Source organism: Alligator mississippiensis, chromosome 13 (assembly GCF_030867095.1).
Source record: "Alligator mississippiensis isolate rAllMis1 chromosome 13, rAllMis1, whole genome shotgun sequence".
Classification (NCBI taxonomy): domain Eukaryota; kingdom Metazoa; phylum Chordata; order Crocodylia; family Alligatoridae; genus Alligator; species Alligator mississippiensis.
Genome location: NC_081836.1, coordinates 55,022,613 through 55,039,103, shown reverse-complemented (window position 1 = coordinate 55,039,103; position 16,491 = coordinate 55,022,613). Strand labels below are relative to the sequence as shown.

The following is a 16,491-nucleotide window of genomic DNA, read 5'->3' as shown; positions in this document are numbered from 1 at the left end:
ACTACTGGACCAAGCCCTAAACTAGGGGTAACTGAGACTAAGCCCCACTCATCAGCTCAGAGCACAGAGCCATGCTGCTGGGATTATGCCGTCTCCCTTGGCACCAGCAATAAAATGCTTTGTTCCACAGGCCACAGCCTCTGGCAGCACCTCACCAACCTGGACAAAATGCAGTTGGGGGGCAATGGCTGCCCCAGCAAGGTTATAGCTCCCTCCTTGGCAGGCTGCAGTGCCAGACAGCAGGTGGGGGCACAGGGCTGGGGGGGGGCACAATGCCTTGAGAGCCAGCCATACTTGTAGTCAGAGCCAAGAGAGCCCCCAGCACCAGCCTGGCACATGGACAAGCCGGCTGGGATGATGGCATTGCACAGGGAGGTTGCCAAGGCCCCTGCTACATGTTGCATATGTTGCGCAATTCACCTGTTAAACTGCAATAAAATTTAGACCAGCAACATGTGCAAAGCAAGTGTCTCACCACACAAAGGAAACCAGATACAAAGCGAGTGCCTGAAAGTGTGCAGCAACTCTATAGCTGGCTTTATGCTGCTTTCATTTGAATGTATGGCAGGGACCTGAGCAAGACAGCATTGGCTTCTCCAAGTTGAGCCAGGGTCCACGCAGCATGCGGGCATAGAGCAGCCCCATGACCCAGTGGGGTCCAGAAGCATCTGAGGGCTCCCTAGGAAGGGTGCTCAGTGGTGCAGAGGTCAGGAGATGTCAATTAAATCACCCCTTCCTCCATTCTGGGGCAAAGGGCATGAAGAGTCACCTCCGTGGGCACCGAGTCCTAAGCATCACCCAGTGGCACAGCCTCACCTGGCCAGCACGGGGTTGCGGCGGTAGTAGTCGAAGAGGCCGAAGCCATGGCTGGTGCCAAAGGCAACGAGGTTCCACTCGGAGTGGAGGGTGACAGCGGTGACAGCGGCTGGGGGCAGGCACTGCACCAGGATGCTGGGCTGGAAGCCAGGGGTGAAGGCGATGGTGCCGTTCTTGGGCGCCAGCCGGTCATGTCCCTTCCAAGTGAAGCCCTCGCGGTCCTGCAGCAGGTCCAGCGTGGCCACGCTGATGGCGTGCTCCGACTTCTCATCACTCAGCTCCATGACAAGCACCTGCAGGGAGCCCACAGGACAGCGGCGCTCAGGCAGGGGCCTGGGCTCTTGGCTTAGAACAGGGTCCAGGATCCACTCCAACCCCAGCTGGGCTTGGGATGGCCCAGCCCTTGGTTTGGCCAATGCAACCCATAGCTGGCAGGGAATGGGGGACACGACTCTCAGCTCAGACACGGCTGGGTACCTCAGTAGAGGGCAGAGGCAGGTGGCTGCCAGCCAGGGTGGCTGCTCAGATGGGAGCCTTAGTGCTGGAGGGGAGTGCCCAGAACAGGGGCAGAGGAACAGGCCAGGCCAGACACCCCAGGGCTCATGAATGAACAGACGGTGCCTCTCCAAAAGAGGCAGAGCCTCCCCAGTTGGGAGACCTTGGCTGGCCAGAGTGCAGCCGCATCAGCCCCTTGGCCCTCAGGGAGATGCCCAAGAGGTCGAGGGTCTAGAGAAAGGGAACGGCTGCTCTCACTGGATGCTCCCGCACCCCCAAGACAGGGCCAGGGGGCTGTTTCCCCGGCACTGCCCTACCTGCCCTGCAGTGCCAGCCACCACCATCCTGGCCGTATATTTGCACAGCGCAATCTTCTGGATGCCCAGCCGGGGGTCATCACTGTAGGGGTCAAAGCAGCCGACCTGTGCGATGGAAAGAGGGAGCAGGGGGTCAGGAGCTGGAGACAAGCCAGTGGAAGCTCAGTGCTGCTTTCAGGCTGGTCTCCAGCAGGATGAACGTACACACTGCTAGGGTCCTCCACTCCGCTGTCCCAGGGCCAGGCCTCAACTCAGACCATCCCCCTGACTCCACTGGGATCAGCCATGCAGGCTTTGGCTCCCAACTGGCCTGGAGGAGACCAGCTTTCCCCAGGAGTTTCCCTCCAGCACTGAAGCTTGAGCCAGGGCACTGCAGGTCACCTGAACGAGCTGATGAAGATCTGGGTGTTCAGACATTGAGGCACAGCCCAGGGGGACAAAGACTATGGGGTGCCCCCCCAGGACCCTGGTAACCCCCTCCCCTCCCCCATCAGCACTGGGGCACCTCTGATCGCACAGTGGGACTCCAGTGAAACAGAAGTGGGTACCAGGCTGTGCCAGCTCTGTGCCCGGCAGAGCAGCACAGATGGATGCTGCATGACCATGCACACGGTGTGTGCACAGCCCTGCCTGCAGCTGTGGCAGCGGAGGCTACTTGGGAGCTAACCAGTTAGTATCCTTGATGACCAGCACAGACAAGGGGCTGCAAGCACTGGAGCAGAGGTGGCTGGAAGAGACACGGGCTCCCTGCGTCCCACCCCCACGGGAGCAGCAGAGCTGTGGGGCATTGCCAGAGACTCCGGGGGGCCGACGCAGTGCCCTGGCGAAGGGGGCAGCAGTGCAGGAGGGGCTGCACTCCTCAGCAGGTTGGGTCCCACCAGCTGGTGCTGGGCCTTGGAAGCTGCCAGCTCCATCACAATCTGTCTGGGTCTCGCTGGAAGCTGAGACTGATACAATCTGTCACCCACACAGAGATAACACACCTGCTGGCGCCCAGGCACCAAGCCAGCACTGCCCGGGCTGCTGACGCCGAAGATGCCTGCCAGGGATGCGGGGCACAGGCTTAGTCGGGGCAGCTTGGAGCACGGACTGCAGGCCCATTGCTCTTCGCAGAGCAAGGCTGAGCTTCCCCCTCACTGCAGTTTAAATCCATGGGGGCCCTCAGCAGAATCCAGAGTCACTCCAGATTCACACTGGTGCAGCCAAGCAGTCTGGCCCAGGCCAGAAACAAGGGGGGGAAAGAAGGCCTTAGGACAGGGGGCACTGGCATAGATGATGCCCCTTGGGGGTCACTTAGGTGAGCGTGCCAAACTTCCTCTCCCTCCCCTAGCCAGCAACGTTCAACCAGGAGGGTGGAGGCCGCGGTACCTTGCGGAAGGGCGGCCACTCTTCCTCGGCCTGGTTCAGGCTGTCGTTGTGCTCGCAGTCGGTCTGGAAGATGTTGGCTGTGCCCAGCTTGTACAGTGGCTTCAAGGACACCCCCGACGCGTCCCAGAAACGGACTGTGCCGTCCTCATGACTGAGGGGAGAAAGAGAGCACACCTGCCATTGCATGATGAGCTGGCATGGGACCAGCCCTGCTTCACGCTGCAGCCCTGACAAGCTACAAGCTAGTACCCCCACGCGTCCCCACCCTGCAGGCAGCCGGAGGCAGTGCAGGACAGTGCTTGCCTCCCCTGAAGGCCTCGACCAGGTCAACCCACCTGATCAACTCCCACCTGGAGTGAGCAGAACCGCTGCCCTGGGCTATGAGCAGGGGAGGGAGGGGAAGGGGCATTCGCAACCACAGAAAACTAGGGGTGGAAGGGACCTCGGGAGGTCACATTTAGTCCAACCCCCTGCTCAAAGCAGGACCAGCCCCAACTCCATCATCCCAAGCAAGGCTTTGTCCAGCCAGGTCTTAAAAAGCCACCAAGGATGGCGATTCCACCACCTCTCTGGGTAACCTGTGCCTGTGCTTTACTACTGTACTGAGAAAGTTTTTCCTAATATCCAACCTAAAACTTCCCTTGCTGTGACTTGAACCCATTGCTCCTTGTTCCATCATCTGCCACCACCATCCTCTTTCGAACTCCCCTTCAGAGAATTTGGGGAATGGGCCGGCAAACGCTTGTTCCATCTTCATACCAGGGAGGCATCAACCCCTCTAGCCATTAGGAGGAGTTCCCAGGTACGAGCAACACCTGGACCCTGCTTGATGTTTCTCACCCAGAGTTAAGGACATGCTTCCCACTGAACCCAGGCAGCTGCTCCCAACACCTCCATCAGCCCTGCTTCAGGCTGTGCGAGTTAGCTCAACTCTGCAGACCAGATGAGGACAGGAGTCCCTGACCCAGAGGTAATGCACTAGCCAGATGCTGCTCTGCCCTGGGCTGGTACCAAGCATTTGCGGCTCTCCCCAGCTCAGCAACGTGCAGCACTTCCAAGTTAGAGGCACAGAAGCTGGCACAATCCAGCCAAGGTACCAGCAAGCCTGCTGCCAAGCCAGGCCCCGTCAGGAGCAACTGAGTGTGGGCAGCCGTCTCCTGGTCCTGCCTCCCCGGTCTCTGCTCAGACCAAGCTGGAGCTCTGCATTGACACCACACACCCCCAGCCTTGGCCTCCACCCCTCTCAGACCGCGATTCCCTTGCTCCCCAGCTCTGGAGAAATCGAAGGGGCCCGTGGCATGAAGGCAGCCAGGTTTCCAGATGAATAATGCAGGCACGCTGGGGAATAACAAGGGGCTCTGTGCCGACTGCATGGAGCTAGCTGTGCCTCCGGTCAGCCCTTCTCTACCAGCTGCCCCCAGCCCCCCCGGCAGGCAGGTACTCGAGGATTTCAATGCCTTCCTCTGCAACAACGCAGTTCCCCCCCATCAATGCCTCTGGGAACAGGGGACACAAGGCCTGCCTCAGCTCTAGGACACCCCTTCCAGAGCACCCCTCTCCCTGGCTCTTCCAGAGCAAGGAAAACCCCCTCCCCACATCTGCAGCCATGCCGAGCTCTGCAGGATACCTGCGTGGTCAGCCAGCAATTGGGAGGATGGTCTCCTGTGGAAAGCTGAGGTCAGAGCTTGGCTGCACCAAGTCTGCCCTACCCTGCCTACAGCCCTGGCTGGTGCCACGAGCACTGTTTGCACCGAGCCTGCCCACAACTCTCCAGGGAAGCCGTTTCCAAGGAACAGGGCCTGACCCGACCTTCACAGCTCCCAGAGCCCTTTGGAGCCCAGGAAGCAGCCCTTGCACCTCCGCAGCTGGGCCACAGTTTGAGGCAAGGAGCTGACAAGACACGCGACATAACTGCAGGTTGCTGGGCCCACTGCACATGGCTGTTCGCTGCCCTCGGGGCTAGCAATGCTGCCCCCGCCCCAGCCTGGGGTTCTCCTCAACCCACATGGGATGCTGGGGTTTGCCCACCAGCTTCGACCCCCGAGGCCCACAGCTCAGCTGTCACATGCAACTCAGGCCCGGCCATGAGAGAGCAGCCGTGGGGTGGCAAGCAGGCAGCGTGGGGGCACTACACTCTCCAGGCAGGAGTCTAGTCTAGACAGCACAGAGGGACACTGCCAGCTGACCCAAGCCCCCAGCTGCATGGGGCCGTCCGCATGCTGGCTGCCAGGGGAAAGGCACTTCGCTGCATGCCCCAAACGTCGGTGGGGCTCTGATCCCCACCAGCTACGCATCTGCCGGCTCACAAGCCTGGCCTGTGTGTTCGGAGGGACTGGCACAGCCCTGAGCCAGCAGCGCTGCTGGCTCCAAGGCGGCGCCGCTTGGCCAAGAGTGAGACAATGAAAAGCAAGGAAGAGAGAACAAACAGCGACACATTCCTGCCCCGCAGCCAAACCAGACAGGGGCCACGAGCCCACCCAGCAATCAAGGAAGGGCTTCGCCACCGCTGGCCCATCCCACACCCTGCCTGGGCTTTCTAATCCTCTCTCCTCCCCACACCCCTCCACACTGCACCCCCAACGTCCTGCCCTGCTGCTCCACTCGTTGGACCACTCTGCCTCTCACTTTGCTGCCCCAAGAGCCCTTCAGCCCAGCCCCCTGGCAGCCCAGAGATGCCAGCCTCACGGGCACAGGCTGCAGGCAGGGCGAGACCCACTGGGTCCCCAGAACCCAGCAAGGGAGGAAACTTCCATGGGGAAGCGCCTGCCCAAAGTGACATCTTAGTGCGGCCCTTCATACCAGGGTATTGCAACAGGCACTGAGGGCAGCTGGCACATACTTACCCTGTGAGGAGAAAGCCCCTCTGGGTGGGCTCCTGGGCCAGGTTTTTCCCTCCATCAATTGGCCAATTCTAGAGAGAAAGAAAGACAGTCAGGTGGGGCGAGAGGACATTACATGACAGCCAGTCACCAGGTACCCTCACCCACATCCTTCCACCCTGCCATGACCACCCAGCGGGGCTCAGCCACCCCACCAGGAGAGCAGAGATTCCCCCACAAACTCCCCATACCAACCACTTCCCCTCATAGCCTCAAATGGACTCTGGCCCTGCTGCGACAGACTTTTTGTCCTATGGGAGTCCAGCCCAGCCCCACCTTCCCTGGGAGCGAGGGACTCACCACAGAGGAGAGCTGCGGGTTCTGCTGCTCCCCCGCACTGATGATCCTCTCCCACAGCTTCAGGGGGACGTTGGAGATGTGGTAGGAGCAGGTGATGGCAGATGAGTGCAGGGGTGCCAGGTAGGGCGCAGGGACCGTGGGCCAGCCGGGTGTCTGCAGGTCGATGACCACCAGCTCCTCCTCCACCAGGACCACCAGGGCTCGGGGGTTGTCGAACTCTACAAGACAAAGCAGCAGAATGAGTTAGGCTTGGCTGGGAGCTGCTGGGAGCCTCTGGGGTGCAGAGGGTGGGCCACATACCCCCCTCGGCCGCCTCAGTGTTGTGTACGGTGAAGAAGTCGATGACGCGGGAGGTGAAGTCCAGGGTGACGAGGGTTTGTCCCTGCAGGACGCTGACGCAGTGCCGGTCTCCGTAGCTGGCACGGGGCATGCCCCCGCTGAAGATGATGAAGTGGCTGCTGCAGGCAAGGAGGGCAATGGTCAGAGCTGTCCCAGCTGAGGACAGGGCTGGGAACAGAGCCTCCAACAACCCCAGCTCCACCACAGGAGCTTGTTAAAAGGGGTGTGGGACGCACCGATTGCACCAGGCATAGGTGATGCCAGCTGTGGGGGTGGTGGGAGTCTGGCCATAGCACCGCCCTGCCGTTAGGTCCCAAGCCTGGGCCTGGGAAGACTGACATGTGGTGACCTGCTCTGAGGGGGCTGTGGGCAGGCTTTGCATGAGGAGGTTCTCAGGCATGGAGAGGCAAAGCCAATGGCAGCCCTGCCCGCGGAGGGCAGAGAGGAGGGGACCATGACAGCAGGCCAGCACCACGGAGGCCTTGGAAGCAGAGCAAGAGACAGCAGGGAGCTGGAGCCATTGCTAAGTGAGCACCCCATGGCCCCTGCAGCTCAGCAGCCCCAACGCCTCCCTGGGACAGCCCTAGCCCCAGCCAGCTGTGCCAGATGTTCTCCAGCCCCTGTGTACAGCCTGGGTGGGCGGACTGCAGAGGCGCAGGCAGGGGCTCGGCCGTGTCCTGCCGGCAGCACTGAGCAAAGCCTCCTGCCTTTCCCTGGCCAGGCTAAGCATGCTGCGAGGTTGAGGGTCACGGCTAAAGGGAGACAAGGAGCAGTGTTGTCCACTCCAATCAACAACCCCTGCCCCAGCCTTGTGGGGGGTGGAGGATTGGCAAGGCATTTCCCTCAGCTGCTTGGGGACTGGAGTCTCTTGCAGCACTGGGCTCTGGCCGTGCGTGTTGGCCTTTCCCCTTCCTTGGGCCTGTGGGCTGCATTCAGCCCCTGCTTTGGGCCTCACAACATACTCAGATCTCTCACCCCCAGCTTTCCCCACCAGCCCATCCCCTGCCAGGGCAGAGAGCCCCTTCTCAGTCTGCCAAGGACATGCTCTGAACAGCACCAGTACAGTTTTGGGGAATTTCCCCCCCTGCACATGCTGGGTCCCTCGGCTCCCATGCCCGCAGCTGGTGGGATGGTGCCATATGGGCAACCCCGTGGCAACAGCCCAGCAGCCCCTGGGAGCAGGCAGCCTAGAACCGTGCTGGCATGGGACATACCCGGACTCGCAGGTCCTCCACAGGATCTTGTTGATGGCTTTGCAGGGGAAAGGACCTGCAAGAAATGAGGGAGGGGATATATTAGATGCAAGCTCCTATGGGCCGTCAGTCTCGGTCCTTGCCGCGTGCAACCCAGCTTCTCCAGGCATCAGCTGGAGCCTGGTGCATGCTCCCCACACGGTTCCCTTGCATGAGGCAAATGCCCAGGGAGGCTCATTGTGCAGACTTGACATCCAATCTGCCCCTGCAAGAGGGCCGTGGACGCCACCTTCAGCCCTGTTCTGGGCTGGTCCTTCGGGTGGCATTGAACTAGGCGAAAGGCCTGAACTGCACACCCTCTAAGCCAGCTGGGCAAGGCATCTCCTCACAGGAGGGCAGCCAGAAAGGCCAGGTAAGAAGTCAAATCCCTCAGGAGAGCTTCACCCATCTCACCAGGGAGTGCTACCAGCTCCAGGGACTCCCAAAGCCAGCCAGGGCACCCTGGCCTACTACAGCACTCAGACAGGGAAGAAACACCTCCTCTGGCACCACCATGAGACCCAACCAAACCCCTTGAGCCTGGACCCATAGCTGACATGCCAGGGATTGCTCCCCACCCAGCAGAGGACTTCCAGTGCTCACACTTATGGCTGCGGGGGGGGTGTCTCCAGGTGCTGCACAAGGCAGGGTTGATGCCTGGGGTCACACATGCCCACACCCCCTCTCCTGCTAGAGCAGGGGGCAGAAGAAGTCAGGCATGACTAGAGAAGCCACCGAGCAGCGTGGGGGGAGCAGGCCGTGAGGCCAAGCCAACTCACCGTAAGGGATGGTGGACAGGAGGGGCTGCAGCGTCTTCTGGCTAGAGCTGTTCAGAGACCACACCATGTAGCCGCCATCGCTGTGCGAGCTCACCACGGTCTTGCCGCTCCGCTCCCAGGTGAGGCTTTCCAGCTGCTGAGGGGGACAACCGGGGCCGTGAATTGGAGACTGGAAGAAGCCAAGGGGTCCTCGGGGAAGGGCCCAAGCAAACCCTTGATGAGCCAAGAGGAAAGGGAGCCCTTGGCTTACTCATGGGGGTGTGTGCACGGGGGGGAAATTAAGCCAGTGTTGGCTGCTTGAGGGCTACTTTGATGCAGATTGTGGATGCATTTGTGGGGGAAGCTGCATCCTAACCAGCTGCTCCCCAGGTCAGTGGAGGGCAGGTCCGAGGCATCAGCCAGGAGCATGTCAGCTACACGAGTCTCCCCAGCACTCAAGGAGGAGCCTAGTTAAGGTGTTCAGGACTGAGCACAGCTCCAGGGCCAAGGCCAGCAGCATCCAGGCAGCTCCGGGCCACGAGAGAAAGGAGGCAACTCCTTCGGGTGTGGGAGACAAGGACACTTGCTGGGGAAGTGCAGACATCTGCCTGCCCAGCTGTGCAATGGGAGGCACAAAGCATCTCAGGCACCTGGCCAGCCCCTGCCCACCTCACAGTACCTGGTTGCCCAGGAAGAGATGGTCGACCTTCCTTGCGATTTCGTCCCACACGACCACCAGCCCCCGGCTGTAGCCGATCAGGATCTTGCTGGGGTCTTGCGGATGCTCCTGGAGGGATTCGACTGGCCCCAGGGCCTTCCCACAACGGTAGTCGTCAGGCACGCTGCCATAGCGGGGAACAAGGGAGCACAGTCAGGCCCCTCGCTGCCCCCCAGCCCTGGCTCCAGCCCCAGTCCTGGCCCCAGCCCCCTCACCTCTGCAGGATCTCATCCTGGAACAAGGCTTTGTCCTCCAGCAGGGTCAAGCCAGAGAGCTCCAAGAAGTAAACGCCCCCGCCCTCGGTGCCCAGACAGGCCACGTCGCAGGCCGACTTCAGCAGGATCACAGTCACACGGGCGATGCTGGGCGGCGAGCTACGAGGACAGCGGTGGTCAGACAGGAGCCCCCCATGCCAGTCCAGGCATTGCAACCCAACCTGCTGGGCTGAATACGGGACACCCCATTTCCAGAGGCTCCTTACAGGGCTTGTGACCTGCCAGTACAGGGCAACTATAACATCCTCCTCCCTGTGCTGTCTGCCACAAACCCGGGCACCCAGCCAGAGCACCAGAGGAGCTGTGAGCTCTGGACAGGGTCTCCCTCAGGCCCATGACCAGGATTACGGCCACTTCTGCACAGACAGAGCTCCTTGGACTCCTACCGAAACAAAGTGCCCCACCTGCACCCCACAAGGTCCTCTCGCACCCCTACAGCAGCTGGGAAAAAGAACGAAGGAGGTCCTTGCTTATGTGTGAACATCCCCCGTGAGAGGAAATGGGCCCCGGAGGGTGCAAGCTGATGACACAAAGCCAGCACGTCTCGGGCTTTGGCCTCTAACAGTTCTGACCGGCGGCAACTGGTGATTTTGCGGCAAGGGAGCAGCAAGCGGCTCTGCCCAGGCGCGATTACAGGCTGCTTAATTACAGGCAAGGTGCTGCAGGCGCCTGGGAGAGGAGCACCGGGGCTCAGGCCTGCAATTTTCCCTGCCGCTTGTGCTCTCCCTTGCCACGACTCGTTATGAAGTGAGCAGCAGCCAATTAAGGTGCAAAAGAGGCAGTCTCCCTGGTGCAAGGGAGGAAGAGACCCTGCCTGGTGAAGGCAGCAGAGGTGTGTTCAGGGGTCTCGTGGAGGAAGTCTCTGCTCCTTCCCCACTCCCAGTGCTGCGTTGCCAGAGCAAGAGAGGAGCACGGACTAGGACACAAGGCAGTCCCAGGGCACTGTTGACACAGGGCAGCCCTGGTAGCAAAAAAAGTTAGCCAGGTGGCAGAAAACCCCAAAATCTTGAGAGGGCTCAGTGCAATGCCTGGGGTCCATCCCGCCTTCCAGGTGGTCCAAACCTGCCAACAGGCCGCTTCCCCGTGCCTGGTGCGATGCTCAGCCTTTTCCCCCTGCTCATCACCTTTCTGTTAGTCTGCTCCGACCAGGAGCTGCCATCTCACATGCTCTGCCTCGGGGCCCTCCCGGAGCTGCCCCTAGCACCAGTCTTTCTCCACTGGGGTCTCCTGGACATCCCCACTCCTCTCCCTAGAGGCAAGAGCAGCTGCCAGACCCTTCTGCCAGCATCCACGAGACCAAAGGGCCAGTCTTCGCTTGGGGTCAACCCAAGGTGCCACCTCAGTAGCAGCTCCTCTCTCTCTGGACGTGGCAGCACCGGCACATCTCAGAGCAGTGGCTGTCTGGGCAAGTAAGCCCGGCTCTGCTCCTAGCTGGTATCACCCCTCAATGAAGGTCGACTAGACAAATGGCACAGGAAAAAGCAACCCAGCCAGCCCACTGGTGCTGCACATGCAGGCACAAGCTGCTACATGGGGGTGCTCCTGGGAGGGCCCGGTGGGAGAGCACAACCCATGCCCTCTGCTCGCTCGTGCTTGTGTCTCCAGCCAACTCAGCTGCAGGGCTCTGTAACCTCATCCCCACTTCTGAGAACAAGCAATGCTAGCTCCTAATGGGATTCGAACTTCATTTAAAAGGTGCTCACATAGCAGGGGTGCATGCTGTCTTCCCTTAGTTAGCCAGATTCAAGGGGGACAGAGCACGGGTCTGATTTTCCACGTTCTTTCGAGCGTGACCGTGGGTTCAACACAAAGAGGTTGACCAGGCAACTATGGCACTAGCACGGGCAGACAAACGGCTTCGCTCAACTACATGAATCACACAAGTCCCTGGGGGTCAGGCATTGTGGAAAATCAGAGACAAGCAGGGCTGGAAAGGACCTCCAAAGGTCACACCTAGTCCAACCCTTGCCCGAGGCAAGACCAGCCCTGTCCAAACCAAACCAACCCATACAAAATGCATCATTAAACACTTAGTAAAACTACTGTCAACCCTGGCACAACACAAGACATCACATCCTAACCTGCCACGGGGAAAGCAGGGAAACCACAGCAGCCAACATCCTGCTTCTGTAAGAGATTGTTAACAGATGATTGAAACTTTTGCATGGCTGAAAAGCACCCGAGGCCAGGCCCTCTGCTTTAGAGGAAGTGCCACTTCGCACCTCACTGCTTTACCCTTTTAATCTGGAGGGTGCAGACAGATGACCAACAATACCGCTCCAAAAGGAGGGGGCATCTGCCAGTATCCAGCTGAACTCCACCACGCCATGGGTTTCATTTAGGGGGAAGTCCGCGCCATTTGACTTCCGCTTGCCGTGGGACAGGAGCAGACCGCTGACAACAGCTGTAGCTGGTTCAGATGTGCAGCCCCCACCCCTTTTAAAGTCCAGCGGACCTCAGCATTTCACCGTGGCTCTTCCTTTGTTCTCCCAAGACAAAAGATCCACTTCATCCTTTTTGTTCCCATCACCCCACGCTGGGACGGGCTACGAAGCCTGGGTTTGGAAGCTACGGAGATGCAGCGCTCGCCATCTGTTTCCTCAGCATCTCAAAGGCATTCCCATCGACGAGAGTCGAGCCGTGCTTCACCTACCACAACCTCCCAACCGGGCCGCAACCCCTAGCTGGGGCCGTGTGAGAGGAAGAGCGCTACCCACCTAGAAGGTTTGCTAACAAGCTTCCTTGGGCTGCTTTCCAACTCATAGGCCATGATCTGCAGCCAGAGAAGTCCTCGCAATGAACTAATCAGCTTAGTTTATCCTGTCGGACAGCCAGCGGGAGCGCGCTCCGATACCAGGAGAATTCGCTTTAATTTTCTCATCCCCACCCTCCAAAGTGGGAAACGGGAGGCCAAACCCAGATTTAAACCATCTTTAGAAGACGTCGACGACGACTCCGCATCTGGAAACGCCCGAGCCAAGTCTCACCCCGCTGGAATACACTCTGGCAGACCTCTCCGGGCCGCGCCGCTATCGTTCCTGGCTGTGCTGGAGGGGCTCTTTTTTTCGTTTAAAATAATGGGAACTCCGAGTCCAGCAACAGCTGAATCTCCAACGTCAATTCATCCCCCGTCAGTTCTTCACCCGCGCTTCCTCTGCTCATTTATAAGCAGAGGTGTCCGCAGAGCCAAGCTAATCTCAGCCTAGCAGGCTCAGGCTATTCTCCACCATTGCAACCATTCCCATGGCAACAGATGGATAGGCAAGCTACACAGCCCGGGACAAAGGAGGAAGGCTTGGAAAAGCCCCGGCCAGGGAGAGACTCGGAGGAAAGAGGGAGCGGAGCTATCATGGGACAAGCGATTAATTTCCCCTCCTCTTTTCTAATGGGGGGGTTTGACCCTCTCTCTCCTGGGGCTATTCTGGGAGGCCCCTGGGGCATCATCAATAGGCAAGAAGCTGCACTCACATCAGCCCCGAGCCTGGCTTGCATTAAGCCCTTTGCACAAAGCGCCGCGGTTTTGTGGCTTCTAATTAAATGAAAGCATTTCCCAGCTTACGGGCCGAGGCCTGGGCTCAGTGCTCTCAGCAAGGCCTTCGAGTCACTGATGCTGGGCTGCCCAGACTGAAGTATCTTAGATGTTTGCCCCCCCACCCCCGCCCCAGGCATCCCAGATGTTGGGCTGCCTGGTGCCCTGCCTTGCCTTGCCAGTGCAAGCAGAGCTAGGAGACAGATGCTGGGATCTCTGGGTCATACCCCAGGGAAGCTCCCAAAACCCAGCCCAGGGTCTGCAGGGTGATCGACACCGGGTTTGGGAGGATGTGGGAGCCAGCTGTGGACACCGCGTTACTCAAAAGGAACAGGAAAGCAGCAGCACTGCTCTCTGAGCAACACTGACACTGGAGGGCACCGTCCCGCAGCCCTTGAGGGCGGAGATCACGGGGCAGACAGATCCTCTGCCCCACAGATTCGAGCAAAGCAGGGATGTCCCAACACCGATGCCCAGGAGCACCCCCATACCCACAAAGGATCCAGCCCTTGCCCTCTCCCCCCCGCCCAGTGCGACAGAGGAAAGTCAGGCGGCAATGAGTACTTAGCACTGTCGAACCCTGGGCGTCCCGGGAGAGCGAAGCTGTGGATCTCCTCCAGGTGGGAGCAGCCATCCTTGTGGTAGATCTCCCACAGGTGCAGGGTGTTGTCATCCAGCAAGGACAGCAGCCGGCCCTGAGACAGACAGACAGAGGTGTCTGACAAGCCAAACACCACACATGTGCATGCACATACGTGCATCCACACTTGGCTCCCCCCTGGAGGGGCAGAAGCTGCAAGGGGAGGGGAACCAAACCCTGCCTGCTCCTTTCCTGGCTGAATGGAAGGAGCACATGTGTGCACCTAGCTCAGGGCCAGGTCACTGCACTGAGGCACCCACGGGACAGCAGCACCCAGGACCCACGTTGCTCTGGCTGTGGGGCCATGCCCCTGCCAGGAGGTGGCCAGCCCAGGGGAGAACACAGCAGCCACGTACCTGTCCCGGCAAGAAATGCATCTGCGTGACCGTGGCCGTCTCCCTGTGCAGTCCGGTGAACTCCACGCCCGGAGCTCCATAGCTGAGTAGCGAGTCAAGGAAGCCAGGAGGAGACCAAGCCCCGGAAGCCTTGCCACCCTCCCCCAGACTGGGCTGTGATAGGTGTCAGATGGTCTATGGCAGCCTCTCGGCGCTGCAGCGGGCGACAGACACCCCACGGCAGCAGGGAGTCAGACCATGGCGGTGAGCAGTTTCACCCCAGCACTGAGGCCGTGTGCAACCAAGAAAGGGAAACCGCGCAGGCAGGGGATCTGGCCTGGCTAGTTAGAGGCAGCCTCCTGCCCCCAAGTATCCTGAGCTGCCCAGGTTTGCTTGCTCCAGAAATACTTGGCAGGGGGAGAATTCCCCTTCCCTTTCAACCTGCACAGTCCCACTGAGGGTTAGGCCCAGTCTCCAGGTGAGGTGCCACGGGTAGCACAGAGGGGATGCCTTGGAGGGGCATGGCGCTCAGCCCCCTCTGCACTAGGGAAGGCAAAGCCACCCCTGGATTTGCAAGTGCTCTGCTGCTGCAGTGGATATTGCTTCATGGCCGCCTTCCAGATGCTCCCAACCTGCAGCAGGGTGGCCCGAAGCCATGCACATACTTTCCGGGCAGGACAGCAAACCACGGTGCAAGCCCTTCACACAGTGCTCCTAGTTGGCCCTGGCACAGGCTGAGCAGGCCGTGGCCCTCGCAGCCATTTGAGATGGGGTGTGAACCTGGAGTGCCAGGTCCTTCCAGCTCAGGCAGGGGGAGGGGGCCTGGCACAGCTGGAAGGAGCCCAGGACTGGTCCAGGAAGACCAGCTGCAGACTCATCACGAGGCTTCCCAAGAGCTGCTCTGCTCTCTGCATGCAAGTGAAGTTAAGAGGAACGGGTTGGAGCAGAGCCCCAGGTCTGCGATGGAGCCTGGGGCAGACAGGGCAGAGGAACCCCCGTGTCCCGGAGCCCTGCCAGGCCAGCCTTCCCCCAGCACCCTTTCAGGGCTCCTCAAAACAGCAGCCAAGAGGTTTGTTTTACAGTTAAACTTAGGCTCACTCAACCACATCCTGCTGCCGCACTTCAGGCCTCACCATCAATGCAGCACCTGCTGCGAGCCACCCACTTCTCACCAGCAGCAGTCGCTGGGAAAGTTTCCTGAACCACGTGCCAGGATGGCACCACCCTACAGAAACAGCTGCTCAGGGGAGCGGCAGCACCATGCGCCCAGCCAGGCTTTGCACCATGCTCCTTGTGGCTGGTACCTCCCAGGGTCCCAGCACCGGGGATGCCCATCTGCATTGCTCCTCAAGGACTCGGTGCCACGAACAAGCCGGTCTCCCGGGAGGCACGATCCCAGGAGCCGGGGCCACGGGTCCCGAGCAGGGTGCGAGCACGACCAAGTCTGCAAGTTTCCTCGCACAGCCCCTTTAAAGAGACCCCGAAGCGCCATTAGCGGCCAGCTTCCAGCGCCGTTTCTCCCTGGCTCGCGGCCGAGCGCGGCTCCGGCATCCCCCCCTCCGCCCCCATTCCCATCCTTTCTTTCCGGCTGGCCGCGGCCTCCCCAGCCATGTTCTCTGGAATCCCTCCCTGGAGGGTCACCAAGCAACCGAGCCTCCTGCTTGCCCGTTGCTGGGAGCAACGGCGGCTTCCCGCTCCGGCCTCCACGCTATGCTTATTCAGCAACTCTCCGGGGCGCGTTTCCTGTCCCAGAAAAATAAAGACGAGCTTGAGAAGTGCGCAGGGAACTGGAACGTGACCAGGGAGAGAAAGGGGGAGAGAGAAAGAGAGATCCGGCGCCGGGGCCGCAGGGCGACTGCTCCTCATCCGAGCGCAGGGGCAGCTCCCCTTGCTCCGAGCGGGTCCTCTGGGGCGGGCGAAACCCGGGGTACGAGCTGCCCCGAGGGGTGGGAAGCACTCGGGCGGTGGAAGTTGCTCCTCTTTCCGAAGCTGCGGGAACGCCGGCGCCCTGGAGCCAATGCACGAGGGTTTTGGTGCAAGCTGCCGCTGTGCGGAGCAAGCCCCAACTGGCTTCTCCCAGGGGACATTTAGCGGGGTGGAAAGATTTGACCCTCCTGTGTCCCCCGCATCGTCATCAGTGCTCCCATCCCTCCATGAGCCATGTCTGGATTAATGCCCAGCCCTGGTGCCTCGTGGGCTCTCACCTGCCTCCCCGGAAACCACCCCTGCATCCGAAGTGGTGGGACGTGATGACTTCAGTCACTTTGTACCCGTGTGTCGCCGCCCAAATTGAACGGCCAGAGCTGCTGGTGCTCAAGGTGGGCAGCCTGACAGGCTGAGCCCGGCAGCCACTGGCATCAGCCCATAGGATGATCTCCGGGGCTCGACAGCCAGCCTGGACTCTGGGTCAAGTCCTGCAGGGTTGCGATAAGGACTGGGCTCTCGCACCCATGCTGCTCAGAGCTGGTCCGACACGGCCCAGCCTGCTGG

General features: G+C 60.3%; 1 protein-coding gene across 4 annotated transcripts in view; it reads right to left on the bottom strand.

Annotated features, from left to right (window-relative positions):
• LLGL1 (LLGL scribble cell polarity complex component 1) overlaps positions 1–16,491 on the bottom strand; it is a 40,665-nt gene that overhangs the window by 6,614 nt on the left and 17,560 nt on the right. The window contains exons 3-14 of one of the 4 annotated variants that reach the window (XM_059716691.1): positions 14,023–14,104; positions 13,591–13,721; positions 9,438–9,596; positions 9,184–9,346; positions 8,526–8,661; positions 7,729–7,783; positions 6,476–6,633; positions 6,176–6,393; positions 5,840–5,907; positions 2,997–3,147; positions 1,629–1,733; positions 817–1,109 (exon numbers count right to left, since the gene is read on the bottom strand). In XM_059716691.1, coding sequence (XP_059572674.1) covers positions 817–1,109; positions 1,629–1,733; positions 2,997–3,147; positions 5,840–5,907; positions 6,176–6,393; positions 6,476–6,633; positions 7,729–7,783; positions 8,526–8,661; positions 9,184–9,346; positions 9,438–9,596; positions 13,591–13,721; positions 14,023–14,104 — 1,719 coding nt within the window. The remainder of the gene's footprint in view (positions 1–816; positions 1,110–1,628; positions 1,734–2,996; positions 3,148–5,839; positions 5,908–6,175; positions 6,394–6,475; positions 6,634–7,728; positions 7,784–8,525; positions 8,662–9,183; positions 9,347–9,437; positions 9,597–13,590; positions 13,722–14,022; positions 14,105–16,491) is intronic. The other 3 variants (XM_059716693.1, XM_059716692.1, XM_059716694.1) reach the window with 3 other exon arrangements.